This window comes from Canis lupus, chromosome 11 (genome assembly GCF_003254725.2).
Source record: "Canis lupus dingo isolate Sandy chromosome 11, ASM325472v2, whole genome shotgun sequence".
Lineage (NCBI taxonomy): Eukaryota > Metazoa > Chordata > Mammalia > Carnivora > Canidae > Canis > Canis lupus.
In genome coordinates, this window is record NC_064253.1 from 24,934,061 (window position 1) to 24,956,279 (window position 22,219).

A 22,219-nucleotide genomic window follows, 5' to 3' on the forward strand; every position below is an offset into this window, starting at 1 on the left:
ATAAATAAATAAAAAATTAAAAAAAGGAAGTTACCTACATATTGTTAGGCACTAGAATGATTCACCAGAGGCCCTTACTGATAATTCAGAGAAATAAATGGAAAAGGTTGTCTTTGAGGATAGGTTGGAATATAGTTTACTCACGTGACATCTTATGGATTCTTTCAGTTTTGGGACAATTTTTCTTAAATAAGCAACTAAACCTTCAAATAGCCATATTTGTGAGGAAACAAAACACCATTCAAAAAAGTAAACCAACCGTTATAAAGAAGAAAAGTAGATCCATAACAGATTATTAAATATAGACCATTATATTGAGCATGGGGCCTTCAAAGACTTTCTTTACCTTTGTAAAATCAGTCCTTGACTCCCTTACTGTGGCAAGAACTTTAGACTAGACGTACCACAGAGCTACTACACTGAAACCAACATTACATCTTACACAGGCATAGGGGAAGAAAAGAGATAAAGCTTAAAGGATAAACAGTAAATGGAACTAAAATTCCTCAACTATAGTATGTTTAGAATCTGCCCTAGGCAAAGTTAGGGACTTCATAGTTTGTCCTGGGCATCTTCCCTACTCACCTGGTAGCATAACAACTTAAACTTTTAGGTACTAAGATACCTCAAATCTAGTATCCCCTCTTCCATACCATTCTGAACCAAGTATCAGTCACATATACCATACTTAAAGTGCTTACATCAAAGCCCTACTCATAGTAAATGCTATTACTTGTTGGTTATTCTTGCTACTTTGATTGTCACTTGCACTTACATTTTAAGTCTCCTTAATTTGGATTAAAACACTTTGTCCCTATTAATGGAATCTGAAATATCAGTAAACAGATGTAGAGAAATATTTTGGGAAATTCCTGAAATAAGACTTGGTAGGCAAACACCTACTCGTCCAGTCTAGTGTGCCTTTTCCACTAAGTAATGGCTGTGTGCCCAGGAAGCAATTATCAAACTTTCTCTGAACACCAAAGGAAGATACACCTACATGGTCAGCTGTGAAGAATTTTATATGGCTCATAAGCGCTCAAACATCAATTGGACCTTAATGTACATGGTAATTAAATCAATACTGGAGCACCCATGAAGGAAGTTAATAAATAGATATGCTTTAAACAGAAGAAACATACCAAAATTGAAAACACTAAATGGTGATAATTCCACTCAACTGATCTGATACTCATGCCACCTACCCCTCTTTACTACTTCTGTTGTTGATCTGAAAGTTTCTTCCTCTGTAATTATTTAGTTCCCTAACAAAAATGGAAACCAAAATACCAAGACAGTCTCCTCAGTTAAAAGAGAAAGGAAATTGTTTAACTGCTAAGAGTTAAGGGAGATGAGGGAAAGAGTTGACAATATAAAGCCCTAAATTTACAGAATGCTTATTTGTCTGGTAATTTCTTTTTTTTTTTTTTTTTTTTTTTTTTTGGTCTGGTAATTTCTTACGTGTTTCAAAACTCTTGAAGAACAAAAGAACAAGGTCATAGAGGCATATGCCATACAGATTCAGAAAACTTGCTAAGAAACCAAATCATGTTTTTCCACTTCACCACCTTCCCAGTGATACATCACCATCACCATGCTCTCTTGCTTTGCCAAGACCACACCCTGTCTCTTGAAACAAACTGCTTGGACTTTGCTCCACCCCTACTTCTATTTGGCAAGGGGGGTGGGGAGCCTTCAGAAGAACAACTACCCAATACAAATCAGTTTGGAACCCATCAATCCCTGTCTTGTTTCTGGAAAATTTTTTACTAGATAGAACATCAGTCTTGGAATACAGTCTCCCCTTTAGTCCTTTCTTAAATAGGAAAGATTCCAAGCCCTCATCACAATAAAGAAACTTGAGTTTCTTTAGACTTTTTTCCACTTCCCAACTCTTTGCTCTTCCTCCTGCATGAGCTTGCTAAAGCTCACAGTCAAAATTCGCATCTAAAATAAAGAGGCCTGCAAGAGAAGCTCATGTAATCCCACTCCTTAAATATCACTGAGACATCTGAGATATTGTTTAGATTGTGGACTCTTACTTTGACATGCCAGCATAGGTAGATGGACAGGCAAGCACATCAGATGTCACTGTTTGGCAGCTGATAAAAGTCAGTGGCGCTATAATACTAAGCACAGAGCCACTAGATTAGTCTGTGAGGGAAGGGGTTGCCTCTTCCTTCCCTTCAGTAGTGGGTTAAACCCAGCTGGCACCCTCTGGAACGACGGGTAAGTCCCATCTTTATTTCTGCTACAGTTTTGGGTTTTGTTTTTGTGTTTCTGTCCAAATCAGAGGAATGTGCACAAAGATGATTTTCACATAAGATGTTTGAAAGTCACAACATCATGTTGTTATACAGAAATGTGAGGAGAAAGTAACTTACTCATTACACTGAAACTGGAAGGCATTATAGAAAAGGTACAAGGAAAGATGGTCATGTGTTAGTATTTTTAAATCATTTTTTCTGGGATACTTGGTCTGACTGTAATTGATGTCCTGGGAAATACCCTCAATCAGTTTTTGTGCAAGTCTGAACTATATTAGAAAGAAAAAGTTAAGATTTTTAAATAGGAAACTGCATAGTATTTTACTTATAAAATCTTTGAAATGTATTTACGATTATTTGGAATAAAATGATACTGTTGTGTAAAAGAATCTATTATAGAATTAAGTCTGGACAGTGACTACAAATATGAAGAAAAGCTTCTCAGAGTTATCTATTTGAGCAACTGCATAAAATTTTGTTGAAACATGGGAACAATGAAACTTTTGAAAGAACATATTTTCAATTGAGCTTTGAAAATAACAGTAATTGTTAACTATGCTGGCTGATACCAAAATGTACAAGATAGTTGATATTCTAAAAACATATATTAAAAAAAAAACAGGGAACATTTGGAAAATATCTACTGGCTATTTGTTAAACAGTTTATTACTTGCTATATGAAATGAATCTGAATGATTTGCCTTCCTAAAAAGGAATTTAAGAACCAAATTTGAATTTGATTCTGCAATGCAATGAATAAGCCCATAACTATAAAACTACTGCCTTGAAATAGAGCCCTTTTTTGAGAAGATCTAATTAAAGCCTCCTTCTGGATGTTTTCCTCCAACAATTTAAAGGCCTAATATAGTTAATTACTAAAATGCACTCTAATTGAACATGTTTGTGTTCATAAACTTGAAATTAAGGAATATATGGATTTTTAAGTGTTCTTTTTCAACAGAATCTTCCTCTTCGCTGTTAAGTCACATTTGTTCTTTCCTAAAACTGCTAGTTTTAATTTAACTCTAAACTACATGCATAGCCTTAGGATAAAGCTATTTGGTCTGAATTTTGTTCATTAAAAATGATACGTTCTTCAAGATAGGAAATTAAACAACTTTAAGATTTCATTTTGATGATGACAGGTTAGCTTTATCAATTAAAAGTTTAATTTATCATTATCTCAGAGTTGGCTTATACTATGTAAAATTAAATGTATTTTGAACTAAATTACCTGATATTTTGATTAGAGACAGAATTAACGCCACAATTCATAGGGTTAGTCTGTGTGTGTAATGTCTACATATAGTTCCGCTTAGACTTACCATAATAATGGAAGAAATCAGAGACAAATATAATCCTTCAAGGTTGATTTTAGGGGCAAAAGATTCATCTAAGGAAAAATGGGGATCATAGGAAGTCAGAAGAACCAATGCAGAATTAAGTCAGAGAAATAGCACCCATCCTTTCTGGTAAGGCATAACTAGCTTCATACTGCCTTACATCCTTCTATACATCCTTGTCTGCCATTTTGGGGAAAAAAGTAAAAGAGAAGCTGAAACAATTTCAGAATTAGTCTAAAATACACATGAAATATGAAAAAATAGAAAGCAAACTAAGAATATTGACAGCAATAACTAGATAATCTAAAAATAACAAGAATTTATATAATGCTCTGGAATAGACATACATACATACACAAAGAAAGACACAGATTCCTTAATTATCATTTAGTTTGGCACTATGGTCAATTTGGAATCAAGGAAAGAAAAAGAGGCAGTACATTGAAAGGTAAAAAAAAAAAAAAAAAAGATTACACTCCAAGTTGACAACAATGATTTATACATGTTCCTTCTACTTTATGAAATTCTAAAAGGATGAAGGAGTAAATGCAGACGCTCATGTTCTTTATAAAAAAGCTTACTGTTCCCCTTGATTTACCAGGACATCATTCATCACAGATCACCAGGACATTAATTAACTGATGTATCAGAAGAGCTTTCATTGGTCTTCATGAGCAACAGGAAAAATACAGACTGAATGGGAGTTGACATGTTAGATATTTAACAGCTAATAATTTAAATCATTAAATCTCTGTGGTTAATAAAACTGAATCTTCTGGGCAAAAGTTAATCTTAAAACCATAAAATTATCACACTGAGCAACATCACAGAACTTCTTTCCGTAAGTAACCAACCACTTGGCAAACTCAAACTTCCCACTCCTTTATCTTGAAAGTCACTGGGCATGCTTTAAGAATTACCCAGAGGCAAACAAATATTAATAAATCATTTCTTCTTGTTCTCAGGAGAAAAGTCATTTGTACAAAGACAGAGAGCTAAAGGAAGAGGCCTAGAAGCCAGGGAAGTTCCACCTTGAGGTGACCTTGAAAGCATATAAGAAAAAAAAAAAAAAAAACCAAGCTGTATACGCTCCTAAAGATGTAAAACAAACAATAGTTTTTTATGAAAATATTTTAACTGAATCTTTTTTTTTTTTTTTTTTTTTTTGCCTTTTGAAGGAACAATATTCTTCAAGAGAAGTCTACTCCATCAAAGACAGGAACACAATATTCCCAAGATCTCAACGAGGGGCAGACCAAGACTGCTTCTGATTCCTTGGGACCGTCTGTGATTCCAGGCTTGCCATCCCAAATTAAGGACCCCACCCTTCCAGGAGCAAATTATTACAGTAATAAATTGCCTTCATCTTCCATATACCAGCTAAGCATGTTTAACTACGAACGTCCAAAACACTTCATTCAATCCCAAAATCCATGTGGCTCCAGACTGCAGCCTCCCGGACCGGAAACCTCCAGCTATTCTAGCCAGACCAAACAGTCTTCCATTATCATCCAGCCCCGCCAATGCTCAGAGCAAAGATATTGTGCCTCCTCAACAGTGAGCTCTCATGTCACCATGTCCTCCTCTGCTTTCCCTGCTTCTCCCCAGCAGCATGCTGGCTCCAACCCAGGCCAAAGGTTACAGCCACCTATAACCAGTCCCCAGCCAGCTTCCTCAGCTCCATATTACCATCACAGCCTGATTATAGTAGCAGTAAAATCCCTTCCAACGTGGACTCCAAGTAAGTGAATTTCTTTTATGTATAACTATATATTGCATATACACTGACCTTGCATCTGAAGAGTGGGGGGCGGGGGGATGTCCTGGTTCTCTATTTGTTATCTAAACAGGCAACTCGACCTCAAGGTCTCACATCATTCTCCTAAGACACCTTGAATCAGGATGCCGGCAGTAAGAGGTTTTATCTGATCCATTCTTTAGTGCTTATATTAAGCTAGACCCAAATTACCTATTATCACATACTATTACTTACCTATTTTCCATCTTCAAAAAAAAAAAAAAAGATTCCTAACATACCCATGAACAGTGAACTATTCTCTCCCAGTTCTAAGTTAAGGTTCTCATGCTGTAAATTTAATTCCTCTGGTTCTGGGCTCAGCTGAGATGAAGAACACCTGTCTGCTCTTCCTCAGATAGGATTTCCTCTCACACAAGCAGAGGCTATTAAATGTCTTCTCGGTCTCAGTCTTTTCTTCCTATTATCCATTTCCCCTCTGACCCTGAATATCCAGTTGGCTAAAAAAAAAAAAAAAAAAAAAATAGTTTTGTTTTTTTTTTAAATAAAAACCTGGGATTCAGATGCTGAAGTGTATGAATTTTCCTTACTATAATCAGAAGAAAGGCTTGAACAGATACATGACCTTAGGATTCCCTTTGGTAATTAAAACCACACTCATCCAAACTGGTTGAGCTGATTGTTCTGTCTAAATAAAGAGAAGAATACCTGGTGCCTTATGCAAGCATGTACTACTTGCAAAGTCCCAAAACTATCCTAGGAGAACCTGATATGAATAAGGACACGGTTGCTGTGCTTTTTTTAAAACATGAACTAAATACTTTGTGCTTATGCAAACCTAGAGATATCAGTTTTCCTATCCCTTGGCTGGCTAAAACACCGGATAATTAATTCAGAGGCATCTGAAAAATTGTCTGATGGAATATGTTTTGTTACAGACTTATCAACAAATTTGCTGAGATGCTTGATAATTTCCCTCAGTCTTCTATGGAGGCTAATTTTTCTAGAGATTCCTGTTGTTGGTGACAACTCTGGAAACAGTTGAACTACAGCAAGTAATCTGCAAAAAATACAACATCTTAAAAAATCAAAATGAAGAAAGCCAAAAATATGTTAGAATCCTATATATATTAGGTTGAACCACTTGAAATGGCTGATAGTCAACTATTTTTCACCTACAAAAAATGGTATTCATTTGACCTAATATTTTTTTAACAGATTTTATTTATTTATTCATGAGAGAGACCCAGAGTGAGAGGCAGAGACACAGGCAGAGGGAGAAGTAGGCTCCTTGCAGGGAGCTCAATGCAGGACTTGATCCCAGGACCAGGGATCACGACCTGAGCCAAAGGCAGATGCTCAACCACTGAGCCATATAGGCATCCCAACCTAATATTTTTTGAAGATGCCTTTAAGAATTAGGAGCCCTCTCTTTCTCTTCCCTCCAAAATTTCCGTTATATCCATCATCACACATTGTAGATTTTTCTTGTTACATTTTACCCCAATGATCATTTTTCATCTACCTTTCTATTATTTTCAGATCTCCTATTGAGCATTTTTAATCTAAAATCATCTTTTCTGGGGACCCAGGCCAAATAAATAAACAACCTGTTCTGACTACACTCTTTGCCTTAGTCTTTCAACCCTATTCCAAATATCTGCCCAGAAAAGAAAGCTACAAATATTATGGAACCTCAATCATGTTCCTGGCTCTGTGCACAGAACTGAAAGAAAAAGGCAAAAATGGAGAGGATAAGAAATAAGCATAGGAAGTCCCCAAACCAGAGATCAAAGATACAGCTTTAGCTGCTCCATTTGCAGCAATCATAGATAACTCTTTTAATCTTCCCACAGCCACTTGATATCCATTGGGTGTCCAGCTGCACAGGGTGGAAAGCTCTGGCCCTTTGAACATTTGTGCACAGCTCCCTCATTGTTATGGTGGCCTGAAGTTCACCCTGCCTTCAAAAGTAATCCCTTGGATTCTGACCTAGATTGCTTTGAAAGCTTTATTTAGCTTTTCATCAGGAGGAAACCCTTAAGCAAACATTTTATTCAGTCGATCAGAAATTGAGGATATCTCTAATTCTAATTATTCCATTCAAAAAGCCTGCTGTGTGACATTCAGCAAGTGTGCCTTACCTGCTCGGTGATTCAGTTTTATGATCTAGAACAAAATTACTAATGTGGGTGATTAATGATAGGGAATAAAAAGACCTATGAAGCAGGGTTCAAGAATAATATTAGTTTATAAATGTGAGCACATATCTAGTCTTAACATTTAGGCCATCTAAACTGATGGGAGGTGGGGGGGAACACCTGAGTGGCTCAGCAATTAAGCATCTGCCTTTGGCTCAAAGTGTGATCCTGGAGTCCCAGGATCAAGTCCCACATCGGGCTCCCTGCATGGAGCCTGCTCCTATCTCTGTCTGTGTCTCTGCCTCTCTCTCTCTCTGCGTCTCTCATGAATAAATGAAATATTAAAAAAGAAAAAAAAATCATGAGAGAGGGGCACCTGGGTGGCTCAGTGATTGAGCATCTTCTTTTGGCTTAGATTGTGATCCTGGGGTCTTGGGGTTGAGTCCCACATCAGGCTCCTCAAGGAAGCCTGCTCTCCCTCTGCCTATGTCTCTCCCTTTCTCTGTGTCTCTCATGAATAAATAAATAAATAAATCTTTAAAAAAATAAAAAATAAATTGATAGGGGAATTCAGTGAATAATGTGACTAGATCACATACATATCAGTAATTCTCACACTTGGTTCTGATAATCCTTCAAGATTTCTTAGATATATTGCATTATATTATGACAGTATAAAAACAACTTTATTTGATTCTAATTCACTTTAACAAATGTAAATTTTATAAAGATGGTAGGCTAACATCAAAAAAAAAAAAAAAAAAAAGAAAGAAAAGAAAAGAAAACAGGCTATGGGGCTCCTGAGTGGCTTAGTTGGTTAAATGTCTAATTTGGTTTCAGCTCAGGTCATGATTTCAGAGTTGAGAGATCAAGTCCCACATGGAATTCTGCACTCAGTGCAGAGTCTGCTTAAGATTCTCTCCCTCTCTCTCTCTCCACTCTCTAAAATAAATAAAAAATAAAATCTTAAAAAAATAGGCTATCAAAACTTCATATAGTAAGAATAATAGATCTGTAAGACCAAAGGAATTTTACCATTTTGACATGAGAATTCAATTTTAAAAAATAATAACTATTTATTTAAACACTTGATTTATTTACTTAACTGAACAAATTAGACTTTAGTTAAGCATTAATATAGACAGCCCTGAAGACCTAAAATGTAAAGGGGAGAAATGTGTACCATCAACCTTCAATACAGAGCATCCTGAATACAATTAAAACATCATTCATTCAACTGATAGAGTAATGCCTATACCATAACTTCTTGTGTGAAAATAAACATTACAATGGTCAGTAATAAGCCATCTTTTTTACTTCAGAATGTTTATAATCTAGAGATTAACCAAGTCTCCAAAGCCTGCAAGAATTAAAACTCCATCTCCTCTCAAATGAGATAAATTTCCACTTAGCTTGTAAGTTCTTTTATTTTTTTTAAGATTTTTTATTTATTTGAGAGTGAGCATGCATATGGAAGAGAGAGCAGAGAGGGAGAGTGTCAAGCAGACTCTCCACTTAGCAGGGAACCCGACACAGGGCTCCATCCCAGGGCCCCCAGATCATGATCTGAGGAGAGGGCAGACGCTTAACAGACTGAGCCAGCCACGGACCCGCTTGTAAGTTCTTTTAATGCCTTGAAAATATCTGGACAGGAACAGGTCAGAAAAGAGATCCAAGCTGCCTCATCTTGGTAACTAGAGGTTTATTATGAGACTGCTAAAATATTCAGTGAGGGTAGTGACCAGTTATCCTGCATTAAACAGATTTAAGTGCTTACCTGCTGGGCCCTAAATGAATAAACCAGGTGAAATCTGAACAAACAACTGGTAAAGTACAAGCTACCTAACAAATCTAGTAATACAGGAATCCCTACCCCCTGCACTCTGTCACAATCAACCAGGGAATGCAGGGAGGGGTTAAAACATCTTTCAAGATAACTTAGGATCAGAATTTGGAATACGGATTTAAACCAAACTCTTCAACTACTATTCAAATTTGCTTTTTTCCCTCCAACTCCCCTTTTCATTCAGGTTACATTTCTTACTCCTTCCTCCTCTAATCATTCCTTTCTTTCTCTAAAAATCATGTCAGCAACATTTAAGAAATCAGTTACTGTAAAAGCTATTTGTTACATAGCACCACATTTGAATTGTGTAAGCTAACAAATTAATAGGAATTGGAAGTTAAAAGAAAAGCCAGACTATGTCAACTGTAGACTACATTCAAATCAACAGAATATTCACTAAATACCAGTGGTCACGCTGGTAAATGTTTAACAATCAGCCCTGGAGAAAGGAGCTATGATTTGTGCTATTTTACCAATTTTCCTGTTGTACATACTCCCATCATCACCAATTTCAAACTTCAACATGAGATCATAGGGAGCTGAGAATGGTATTCATTCATGAAACAAACTTACCAAATTGAATTATAAGACTGTAAGAACTCTCAAGCAGCCAGTAACTAGACTTACTCTCTCACTACTTTAGGGAAGATCTTCCAGGAAGGACATCCTCCTTATGCCTAATCTAATTCATTCCTCCAGCCGCTAAATTTTAATTTGCCAAGACAAAAAAAAAAAAGCTAGTAACCATTCTTATTAAATCCCTCTTGACTGTTGCTAGAAAATTGTTTTTAACAATGCTAATAGTACTAAGTGGTAGTTTCAACCTGTATAAAGGTAACTGACAGAGTAAGGTCAATTCTGTTTTAGTACATCTTACTTTGAAGACCTTTTTAAAAAAATCTTTCTGGGGTGCCTGACTGGCTCAGTCACAGACCATGTGACTCTTGATCTCAAGGTCCTGATTTCAAGCCTCATGTTGGGTATAGAGATTAAATAAAAACTTTATTAAAATATATTTTTTCTTTTTAAAGCTACCAACAACCCTCATTTGGCCAACCTGTAAATGCTAAGCCATCCCAAAGCACAAATGCTAAGCCCATCCCAAGGACTCCTGACCATGAAATACAAGGATCAAAAGAAGCTCTGATTCAAGATTTGGAGAGAAAGCTAAAATGCAAAGACAGTCTTCTTCATAATGGAAATCAAGTAAGCTAAATGTCTATTTTACACAAAAAGCCAATTAAACTATAAAATCTAATCTAAGAAAATTCTATCTCACAGATCTATGTCCATATAATCCGCAAGGGATAGGATTATCTAAAATGAAGAACTATTTGGATCCAATATCAAATACTACACATTAAACCACCTCTTGGTTTTCAGTAGTAGTAGAATGACACAAAAGAAGTAGAGAATGTAAAACAATGTAAAAGAATGAAGCAGGTAGCTCTGGTGGCTCGGTGGTTTAGTGCTGCCTTCAGCCTGGGGTGTGACCCTGGAGACCTGGGATCGAGTCCCACATCAGGCTCCTTGCATGAAACCTGCTTCTCCCTTTGCCTGTGTCTCTGCCTCTGTGTGTGTGTGTGTGTGTGTGTGTGTGTGTGTCTCGTGAATAAATAAAATCTTTAAAAAAAGAATGAAGCACGAGAAGAAAAAGAAATCTGAAAAATTTAATAGAAATTTTAAGCATTACTCTCTCATAAAATATGTCTGATGACCAAATAACCAATAGGAAATACTCTCGACTTCTTCGTATGCTGTGGTATTTACTATTGGACATATTAGCTATTGGACATATGAGATTTATGAGACAACTCTTCTGTACCTACTATATCAGTCACTTATCTTTGAAACAGTACTATACACCTTAAATCCAAATACATTTAACATACCAGTTGCACTGCTTTCAAACAGAAATTAAATCTAATATTTAATAAAAGTTCATTTAATAAAAGTTATTTCTCCATGTGAGGATATGTTGTACAATCTTCAAAGATGGAGCAAACGAGAACATGCAGAACAAAAAGGAAGGTGAAGAACTTCCCTTGACTTGGGATAGCCTTACTTAAGGGTGGTTATGCCTGCGTCTCCTAAGAGCAAGAGGAAAACAGATGAGGGAGGTAGCACTAGAATGGAAGGGAAATGCTTTGAATGAAAACAAAGTTTTAAAACATAATAAATAATTGTAATTCGACAGAACTATACTTCTTTAGTGTAATTCTTGGTAGTTTTAAGGTAAAGATATGCAAACAAGTTTTATTACATCTCATTACTATCTCCTTAATGATTTATTTAAAGCGGCTAACATATGAGGAGAAGATGGCTCGCAGATTGCTAGGACCACAGAATGCAGCTGCTGTGTTTCAAGCTCAAAATGACAGTGAGGCACAAGACTCACCACAGGTAAATTATAATCATCTTTACCTACTTTTCTTTGGTGTGATTTTTAAATGTCTTGTTTTCCAAATGCTTACAAATACCATTTGAAGCAAAAGTCAATCATTTCCATGCTCCATTATGTATAAAAAGGAGAGGCCACATGGGCTAAAATATACAAACTTAAAATTTTACCCCATTTTCTTGCCTTCTAATATCAGCATATGAAATGTCACAAAGTCAAAATATCAAAAGGCTAAGAGTGTCACTTTTCATCTGGACATTTAGTAGTCTGTTACACCTACAACTCTTTTTCCAAGGTTTGCAGGGATAGACAATTTATGAGTTGTAAATCTTTAATATGACAGAAGTTAAAACTCTAAGCTATAGTAATTATAACCTTTTCTCGTAAGCTGTTAATCATTTCAACGTTTTAAAATATAATTGTGAGGGCACCAGGGAGGCTCAGTCAGTTAAGTGTCTGACTTCAGCTCAGGTCACGATCTCAGGGTCCTGGGATTGAGCCACACTTCCAGCTCCCTGCTCAGCAGGGAGTACGCTTCTCCCAGTCTCTGCCTCTTTCCCTCCTTGTGCTCTTTCATAAATAAATAAATAAATAAATAAATAAATAAATAAATAAACAAACAAACAAACAACAAACAAAATCTTAAATAAAATTGTGAAACTAATGAAACATCCAATTCCCTTTGTTCCTGTATTCAAAAATTCTTAGTAAAAACAAAACAAGCAACAGCAACAATAAAAAGCCTTGAGTAACGGCTCTAAGATTAACAAAAGGATCCTTTCAAAGAACAGATAAACTTCATGGAGGGCATAAAGTGAATATCCCACAGGCTTGTTCCTGATCAGCTTCATTCCAACAAGTAAACTTAACCCTGAAGACAAATACACAGTTGAAGAACAGACTGAACTGTTACTGCTGTCTTCCTTGTGTAGTCACCTCTCATTTCTTGCCAAAAACTCCACAAGAAACTGGGAGCCAAAGGGATAAGATTCGACACCCAAGAACCCCAAGCCTCTAAGCACAGGAAATTGAAAATAGAATTTTTGTTTTGTTAAAGATGATTAGACCTACTAAAAAGGATAGAGCAGGGTCTAATAGGGCAAGTAATGAGAAAATGAAAACAGAACTTGAATCTCTTTTCAGCTACTCAACAGTCCATACATTCATTCGATTAGTTCATTTATATGGAGCACCTACTCTGAGTTGGGCTCTGGACTGTACAGATTACAAGATGTGAAACTAACTCTGTTAGAAGGAACTCAAAACAACATTATATTGATGGCCAATGTTATAAATTCAGTGTATGGTTTTGAGGGCACCAATGTATCATTTTTCTCATACATTCCTTAAATACATTAAAATGAAGGTGATGATACCAAGAAAAAAGATAGCAGCAAAATATTATGAAATCAGAAAAAATAAATCCTAGATTTTGTATGCTTCAAACATTCTAATAACCTAAGATGTCATCAAATTATGTAAAACTGAAATATTAAATTCTGAAAATGAATATATATATTCAAACCACTACTATAGGAAAAAGTCAAAAATTGGATATTTGAGGTTTAATCAGATGACTTCATCAAAAACTCAGCTGATTTGATAAATGAATTTTTTTGACATTTTGCTTAGATAACCTTAAGACTAGTCAAAATTTGTTAGTTTTAAGAATTTTATTTTAAAATGACCAAATACATTAAACATATTCATTACAAAATAACTTATACTCAGATTTGTTGCACATATATATATGTGTGTGTGTGTGTGCAATTTTTATATATATAAATGTTTTCCAGGTATTTGGATACATATATATTTTTCACTTGTCTTGCCTACTGTGCAATCCCACAGGCTTGTTCCTGATCAGCTTCATTCCAATAAGTAAATTTATCATTGCACATGTATTTTGTGAAATACACAAAATAAGTACTAAGTATATGAGAAGATATTTAATTATGATTTCCATCAATCTCTGGTTTTATTCCCAAATGGAAATAATTTCCTGGGGCTCAAATATAAATCCTAAAAGATGTTTCCTTGGGATGCCTGGGTGGCTCAGTGTTTGAGCACCCGCCTTAGGCCCAGGGCGTGATCCTGGAGTCCCAGGATTGAGTCCCACCTCAGGGTCCCTACATTGAGCCTGCTTTTCTTTCTGCCTATGTCTCTGCCTCTCTCTCTGTGTGCCTCCCATGAGTAAATAAATAAAATCTTAAAAAAAAAAAAAAAAGTTTCCTTAAATATACCTTTATTAAGCAGGAAATATTTAATGTTTCTTCAAACCTTCTCATAGCTCTACACATACCTTTCATGGTGTCCATCATGATTTTGTGCCATAAGCTAAAAAGAGAAGTATTTTCCAGTCTAATATGTGTTAACTGCTGCTAGTGCACTTTTGAACAGTAGGCATAATACCCTGAATAAATTGCCAACACAAGTGACTTCATGTCTATTCCTGTTTTACTAAAGGACAATCTGTACTATGTGCTCTCATTTCAAATACACCAGGGGGACACATCACCCTTTGTTGTAAAATACTCATATGAAAAATGAACCACCAAAAATTCCAAGGCTAGCTAATTTTCATATACCATGCCTGTTGAATAGTCCTATTAATTACGGGGATTTCTTGCTAGAGTATTAGAGGTCAGTGTACTATATTTCAGTTGTTTTTAATACTTAACCTTTGAACAATGCAGGAGTTAGAGGTGCTGAGCCCCCCCAACAATAGTTCAAATCCACATATAACTTCTGACTCCCCAACAACTACTAATAGCCTACTGTTGACCAGAAGCCTTACCAATAAGTAGATTAACACAGATCTTGTGTGCTATATGTATTATATACTATATTCTTAAAATAGAGGGAAAAGATGCTGAGAAAATATAAAGTACTGTGCTGTACTATATTTATCTTTCAAAAAAAACCTTCATATAAGTGAGTCTGTGCTGTTCAAACCAGTGTTGTCAAAGGATCAACTATATATGTGATTAACCATGACTGCCCAAATACAGTCAACAAAGAGATGTTCAACTATGATACTTAACTCTGCTTCATTTCAAGCTAACAATCATGTTGACAATCTCACTTTGTTCTAATTTCAAGCAGCACAACTTAGAACATGCACGACTGCAAGTTCCTACATCACAAGTAAGGTAAAAATAATTTTTCTTCTCACTTTTTTTTTCTTCTCATTCTTAAAGAAACATTTATTTTGCTACCAAAAATATTTTCAGCTTAAAAATGTAGTATCTATAAAGCCTTACAAGCTTTCTACACTTTTTATTTTTAAAAATGTGAATTTTCTAATGCCTAAGAGGATGATCAAAATTTTTATCTGTTAATTATCAGAGCTAGATCTCAGAGGAAGTTTTTTTTATATGTTTTGGTCAAATAAGCCAGGGCCACATGTCCATGTTAAGCAACTTTCTCATGGTAATTGAAACCCAATTCCAATTACTAAATCATTGCACATAAGAACTGTCCATGGGAAGGGAGACAGAACATAAAGACTCCTAACTCTGGGAAGTGAATTGGGGGTGGTGGAAGGGGAGGAGGGCGGCGGGTGGGGATGAATGGGCGACGGGCACTGAGGGGGGCACTTGACGGGATGAGCACTGGGTGTTATTCTGTATGTTGGTAAATTGAACACCATTAAAAAATAAATTTATTATTAAAAAAAAGAACTGTCCATGGGGTACTCTGCATTGTAATCAGTTTCTTCATCAATTTATAGCATTGTATAGAAAACACAAAGATATATAATTTGTACCAGATGTTTCTAGATTGCTACCATTTCTAATAATCAACAAATATGCCACTGCTAAATAGGAGTTCCAAGGCTTCTCTCTATTGTTATTACACCAACATATCAAACACTAGACACTCTGGGTTCCAATCCAGTGGCTTAACTATATTTGTGTAAAAGGAAGAACAATGACAACTTTCCTACATAGTGATTATTAAAATATTTTTGTAGAAGTAGGTCGTCTTCAAGGGGAGATGTGAATGATCAGGATGCAATCCAGGAGAAATTTTACCCACCTCGTTTCATTCAAGTGCCAGAGAACATGTCAATTGAAGAAGGAAGATTCTGCAGAATGGATTTCAAAGTAAGAGCTCAAAAACACTGGAGGAAAATTACCAAGACACTACGTTTTGGAAAACGTCCTCTTGCTCTTCATATCTTGCTACACACCTGGGGCACATGGGTGGCTCAGTCAGTTAAGTGTTCAACTCTGAATTTCGGCTCAGGTTTTGATCTCAGGACTGTGAGATTGAGCCCCGCGTCAGACTCTGGGCTGGGCATGGAGCCCGTATAAGAGTCTCTCTCCCAGTCTGCCCCTGCCCGCCCCAACCCCCCCCCGCAAAATAAATAAATAACTTACTGTACACCTTAACAAATAACACGTACAGTGGGTAAGAACAAAAATTCTGGAGCCAAGCTTACCTGGGTTTTAATCCTGGCTCTGGCACTATCCAGCTGTGTAACCTCAGATAGGGCAATTAACCTCTCTGTTTTCTGTGTCCTCTGTAAGATGGGAGTAACAAACGTACCTCCTCATAAAATTATGAGGCTTAACTGAGTAAACAGGCATAAAGTACTCCATAAGTGAAGCTACCAAAACAATAGAATTTTTTTTTTAAAAACAATAGAATTTCTAAAGCAAAATGCCTCTTTAATTCTTCTCCATTAAGAAATTCAAGCTAACCTACTCAGTTGGCCTAGAAGAGTTCTTTAAGCTAGAAGGGATCTTTAGAAAGACCTCCATTTTTTACTTATCCTCATTTTGGAATCCTTTTCTTATAAAATATTTTTCTGGATTCCTTATGAATCAAAGTATATGGATTTAATTATTAAGGGTTAAAGAAAAACACTTAACAAACTGGCATTTAAAAACCAGAATTATAGCTCAAGAACACTCTGTTTTGGTAAAGTCATTCATTAGATCAGCAAGCGTCACATGTATGTCCCCGTGGGACTTCATTTGCAGTCACCATTAGTGAAAAATGCCATAGCACTTCCTATTTCTTGTGGAGACCTACATAACATAAATTGATATTCTAAATATAGTAACTGAGAGATCTTAAGGAGCCTGAGGTTACATACAAAAGGGTTAGATCTGGTTTGAGGTAGTCTGAAAATACTAAGTTAATTTTGAGTTTTAATTTCCACTGTTTTGTTAAAAAAAAAAAAATCGTTGAAACCAAATACCTTTTTAAGCTCTTGCTTTGCATTTTGCATCACAAACCCACTCATATACTAGAATGGTTAAAATCTGTAAAAGGACAAATAGGTTCCAGTGATGATATAATTTAAAATACTGTCATCTTCTGTTTTCCTTTCCAGGTAAGCGGATTGCCAGCTCCTGATGTGTCATGGTATCTGAATGGAAGACCAGTTCAATCAGATGATTTTCACAAAATGATAGTGTCTGAAAAGGGTTTTCATTCACTCATCTTTGAAGTGGTCAGAGCTTCAGATGCAGGTGCTTATGCATGTGTTGCCAAGAATAGAGCAGGAGAAGCCACCTTTACCGTGCAGCTGGATGTCCTGGGTAAGCTTCAAAGAGATCTACAAGAGCTCCTTAAAATCTAGCAGTATTTTTAAAAGCAAGTGTTAAAAAAGAAAAGCCCAGGTGACTTCATATTTAAGGTTAATGTCTACACAACCCAGCAGAATACCAATTTTTATCTAAAAGCCACAGAGTAGTGGTGGTAGAAGAGAAGGGAGCATTTTTGAGGGAAACTCAGTGAAACTTCAATGACAGAGCTACAACCAAAGTTTTTCAGGAAAAGAAATAAAGAAATGGTGCAATTTCAGACAAAATAAGGCATACAGTTGACCCTTGAACATCAGTTTGAACAGCACATGTCCACTTACATGCAAATTTTTAACAACACAGTACTGAATATGTTATTTTCACTTACTCATGATTTTTTAAATATTTTCTCTGGTTCATTTTAGGAATCCAGTATATAATACATTTAACATACAAAATATGTTAATTGACTGTTTATATTATCATTAAAGCTTCCAGTCAAGCGTACGCTATTAGTAGTTAAGTTTTTGGGGAGTCAAAAGTTAATGCAGATTTTCAACTGCATAGGGTGGGGGGTGCTCCAACGCCCTAGCATTGTTCAAGGGTCAACTATACAAGCATTTTTAAATTTAACTAAAGGATCTAAAGTTTATTAGTCTAATCATTTCTCTGACATATAGTCCAAAATAATCTGATTCCTATTTTTACAGAATTGTCATGAACACACATAATTTAAAACTGAGGAATTAACGTTAACTTTTAGCCTTAGATTATGTTTTCTTTACTATGAAACTAGTCTCTAATTATAACAAAAACATGCGTACTTGCTTTAGAAAACAGGTATGGCTAAACTCATGCCTCGGATTTCTTTTCAGTAAGGCAGTTTCTTAGAAAACTTATGCAGTTACTTTAAAATATTACAGCTTAAGTACTTTAAATATATATTTCATTTGTAATGGTTTAAGCCCTAGTATATTGCAGAAGAGATATTTTGCTACAATTCACTGATGATTATATAAAATCTTGATCAAGTTGAAGGATGGACAACTTCCTTGAGTTTGCATTCTACTCGGAACAACGAAAAATCTTTAAGATTATTCTATGATACAATTAATAAAGGGCCTCAGCCTAACGGAAAAACTAGTGATCTGGGAATCAAAAAAAATCCAATTCAGGTGATTAACTTTGGGCAAATCCTTTTTGTGCCAAGAGCTCCAGAAATACTATAATGTTAGAGCTGAAAGAGGCTTTGGCAGGCATCTGTCCAATTTCATTTCTCCTTCAGAAAAGCTAGGGTTACAGTAGTATAGTATCAATTCCTCTTTTCCCTCAGGTAATTAAAGAAATGACGTAACAATTACAGACATTCGTATACTATTTTACAGTTTACAAAATGCTTCTTCATTCGTCATCCCAGCTGATCCTCACAGTAGTTTTGAAAGGTAGTGGTAGGCAGAGCAGTCATTATTACCTATATGTATTTTAGAGTGCATTATCTATTTAACTATTTTACAATAGATAAAACTGAGCTTCAGAGAAACTGAACAAATTTTTCCCAATTTGGCATAGCTGGTGGAGCAAATGGAGAATTTGAACCTAAGCTGTCTAGTCTTGCCACCACTGATGATGTTTCCTTATAGAAGAGACATAAATGAGACTATAACTTAAATTCTTTGAATGAAACATGATTATAAATTCAATACATTACATTACTGTTTTAGAACTCTAATTGGTATATTACCAAATAGTATTACTGTATGTTGTTTTAACTAATGCTAAAACATAAAGCTTCCAATCTTCTTGAATTAGTGTTTTTTAAACTTTTTATGTCAACATACAAATTTCATAACACCTTGGTTTGACTTATATTTTTATAATATTTCCAATACTTGAATTTTTTATTAATATGTAGCAAAAGAACATAGAAGAGCACCAATGTTTATCTACAAACCACAAAGCAAAAAAGTTTTTGAGGGAGACTCAGTGAAGCTAGAATGCCAAATCTCAGCTGTACCTCCACCAAAGCTTTTCTGGAAAAGAAATAATGAAATGGTACAATTCAACACTGATCGAATAAGGTAGGATAAGTATTTTTAGATGTTCCTCTAGTTTATTTGGGTGAATGCAGTTGCACTTGAAATGCATTATAAATGGCATGCATTTGTAATCTCACTGTCTAGTTCTTAAACCATGTGTAGAAATACAATAAACCTCATTAACCCTGATTCTACTAATAAAAAATTTAAGGCATAAAGCTAGGATTTACCTTTTTACTATCAATAAAGAAAGATGGCTCAAGGAAATTATGACACAAACAAAATTAAAGGGGGGATTAAACTCCATAAAACCAATACCTATTTGGCATTGACTAGGTGCAGTCTCAGAATTTCCAAATGCTTCGTTTTCTAACAATCAGACCCCCTGGGTCAGAGGCATCATAAATAAACATTCACAGGAAACTTAATTCCTATACTTCAATTTTTTATTATTGTTTCTTTTCAGTTTATATCATGATAACTCTGGAAGAGTTACTTTACTGATAAAAGATGTAAACAAGAAAGATGCTGGGTGGTATACTGTGTCTGCAGTTAATGAAGCTGGAGTGACCACATGTAACACAAGATTAGATGTTACAGGTATGTCATGCTATAAACCCAAGCATTATAAAGGACTAATCAGAAACATTTAGTTAGAAACACAAATCCCAGCAAAATATAAAAATGTATAGTATAAAATATGACATTTTCCCCATAATCAGTTCTGATTTTTTTTTTCTTTTCCTGTCTGATACTGAATACCTAGTGCAACCCATTTGTTTAGAACAGGTTTTCTGAATTAACCTCTATTTGATCTATTTCAGTCCGTCAAAACCAAACTCTTCCGGCCCCTAAGCAGTTACGTGTTCGACCAACTTTCAGTAAATATTTCGCACTTAACGGTAGAGGTCTGGATGTGAAACAAGCTTTTAACCCTGAAGGAGAATTTCAGCGTCTGGCAGCTCAATCTGGACTCTATGAAAGTGAAGAACTTTAATGAGGTTACCAACACTGGAAAACACAATAACTACATTATTAGTAATATATTCAATTAAATTAAATTTTTAAAATAAATAAATCCATGGCAGTATTAACAGATTATGGCTTTAATTAGGTAATATAACTAATATACATTTATATTTATCCTTTGACTCTTGCACATTCTATCTTCTTCTCTGGTTTGCGAAGCCTCTGGAAAATCTGGGCATATGAGTTTGTAATTGTAGAATCCATCTCAAAATGTGAGATTTTAACATTTAAGTCATACACATCAACTTTTTAAGCACATCTAATGCTTGTAATAAGGTTTACCGGTACTGCTTTCTAAATACCGTTTTACCTGTTTTCTCTTATAGGAATACTAACAAGGCATTGATTATCTGAGTGTTCCATAGTTCAATGTCAAAAGAGAATAAAATTTCAAATATTTCAAAGACTGTCTTCTCTTCACAAAAGTCTAGATATTTAAAATGTAACTTTCTGGTCTTTACATACTATACAACACTTAGCAAAACCTAAGAACAACAAGGTCCCAAAAAGCAACAATATCATGTTCTAGAACTGTGTCTCAATGAAGCTCACTTACAGCTCAGTCAATTCCTGACATTAGGCTAGACTTTTCTATGGTTTTCACTTCAAAAGCAAGCAACCACAATAACTTAAATTCCGACAGATCTCTCCTGAAATTGTGATTTTGTTTTAACCAAAAAAGTCCCTAAGCCTTCAAGATCTTGGAGCCTACTGAGCTCAACGGCTCAGTAAGAAGTTTATAGAGCCACCTGCCGAATTTTTGTATCTTAAGTAAATTTTGATGCCAGTGGGGGGAGGGGGGGTTCTTCCTACATTTCAAGTGCAGATAACCTATAACATTAGAAGGCATAATTTTGTGAGCATCTGAGAATCTAAGTACAGGAAGGGAAAATCCTTTTATTACACAATTCTTAAGCTAGGACATTAGCCCTTTCTTCTTAGGCCTCCTGTCCACTCGCCATGGCCTTTTGCTAGGCCTCTATTTCTTTTATCATTGGTAGTCTTTGACCCTCACTGCTGTGTGGCCTCGTTTTGCTTTTTATCTACACATGAAATAGCATTTATCAACATCACTCAACATCTCTTTCAGAGAAATCACAAAAGCGCCTTTTTTTTTTTCTTTTTTTTTTTTTTTTTTTTTACTTCCCCAACAGCTTGATGGTTTTTCTTTGCTGGCCAGCCCTAGGGCCTTTCTACTGAATTCCATTTCATTTTCCCTTTTTCCGACATGAGAGTCTCTCCTGTCTCATATCCTGGTGGGGTTTTGGATGCCTTCATTTACAGCCATTTTTTTTTTTTTTTTTTGGTTTACAAACGTTCCCCATCTTTGCAAAGCTTCTGGGCCAGGTAGGAGTCTGGGCTCCCAAGGTCTCCTGTTTGGCCTCACTCATCCAAGACCTAATCACTTCAGAGCTGGAAATTTTTTTTTTTCTTTAATTTATCGCCTTCTTTAGCCACACTGGGTGGCAAGCGGGGTGGAAGCTATTTCCAGCAGCAGCTCTCGGTTAACGAGAACCGGCGTGGGCTCTGGCGTCCAGCACACCTGCCCCGACCACCTGTGCACTTCGGTAAGTCACTGACTCTCTCTCTCTCTCTCTCTCTCTCTCTCTCTCTCTCTCTCTCTCTCGGCGCCTCAGCGTCTCCAGACCTAAAATGACGATAAAACACCTACCTTTCAGGAAGGGGGGATGTGAAGACTAAACAAGCCAATAAATGTAAAAGGTGTTCAAGACACAGTAGCCCGCTAGAATTAATTACTACGATTTTTACGACCAACCCCAGGCCCAAAGCCAGATTCGCCCGAGAAGCCGAGTCTCCCTCCGCCAGAGACAAACGCCGCAACTCCCAGCCCCGCCTCGG

General features: G+C 35.9%; 2 protein-coding genes across 5 annotated transcripts in view; both read left to right on the forward strand.

Annotated features, from left to right (window-relative positions):
• LOC112649855 (palladin-like) overlaps positions 1–4,777 on the forward strand; it is a 42,004-nt gene extending 37,227 nt beyond the window's left edge. For 3 of the 4 annotated variants that reach the window (XM_049091823.1, XM_049091821.1, XM_049091822.1), the window contains 2 exons: positions 4,212–4,451; positions 4,576–4,777. In XM_049091823.1, coding sequence (XP_048947780.1) covers positions 4,212–4,248 — 37 coding nt within the window. In that variant the 3' untranslated portion in view covers positions 4,249–4,451; positions 4,576–4,777. The remainder of the gene's footprint in view (positions 1–4,211; positions 4,452–4,575) is intronic. The other variant, XM_049091824.1, reaches the window with a different exon arrangement.
• MYOT (myotilin) lies at positions 285–20,763 on the forward strand. Its single transcript, XM_025432349.3, is given in 11 exon segments — positions 285–2,229; positions 4,789–5,246; positions 5,249–5,351; positions 10,385–10,559; positions 11,652–11,756; positions 14,860–14,906; positions 15,731–15,863; positions 17,102–17,309; positions 19,207–19,372; positions 19,797–19,930; positions 20,155–20,763. Coding segments are annotated over 10 exon segments (1,494 nt in total). The 5' UTR covers positions 285–2,229; positions 4,789–4,996; the 3' UTR covers positions 20,328–20,763.
• Positions 20,764–22,219: the final 1,456 nt, after the last annotated feature.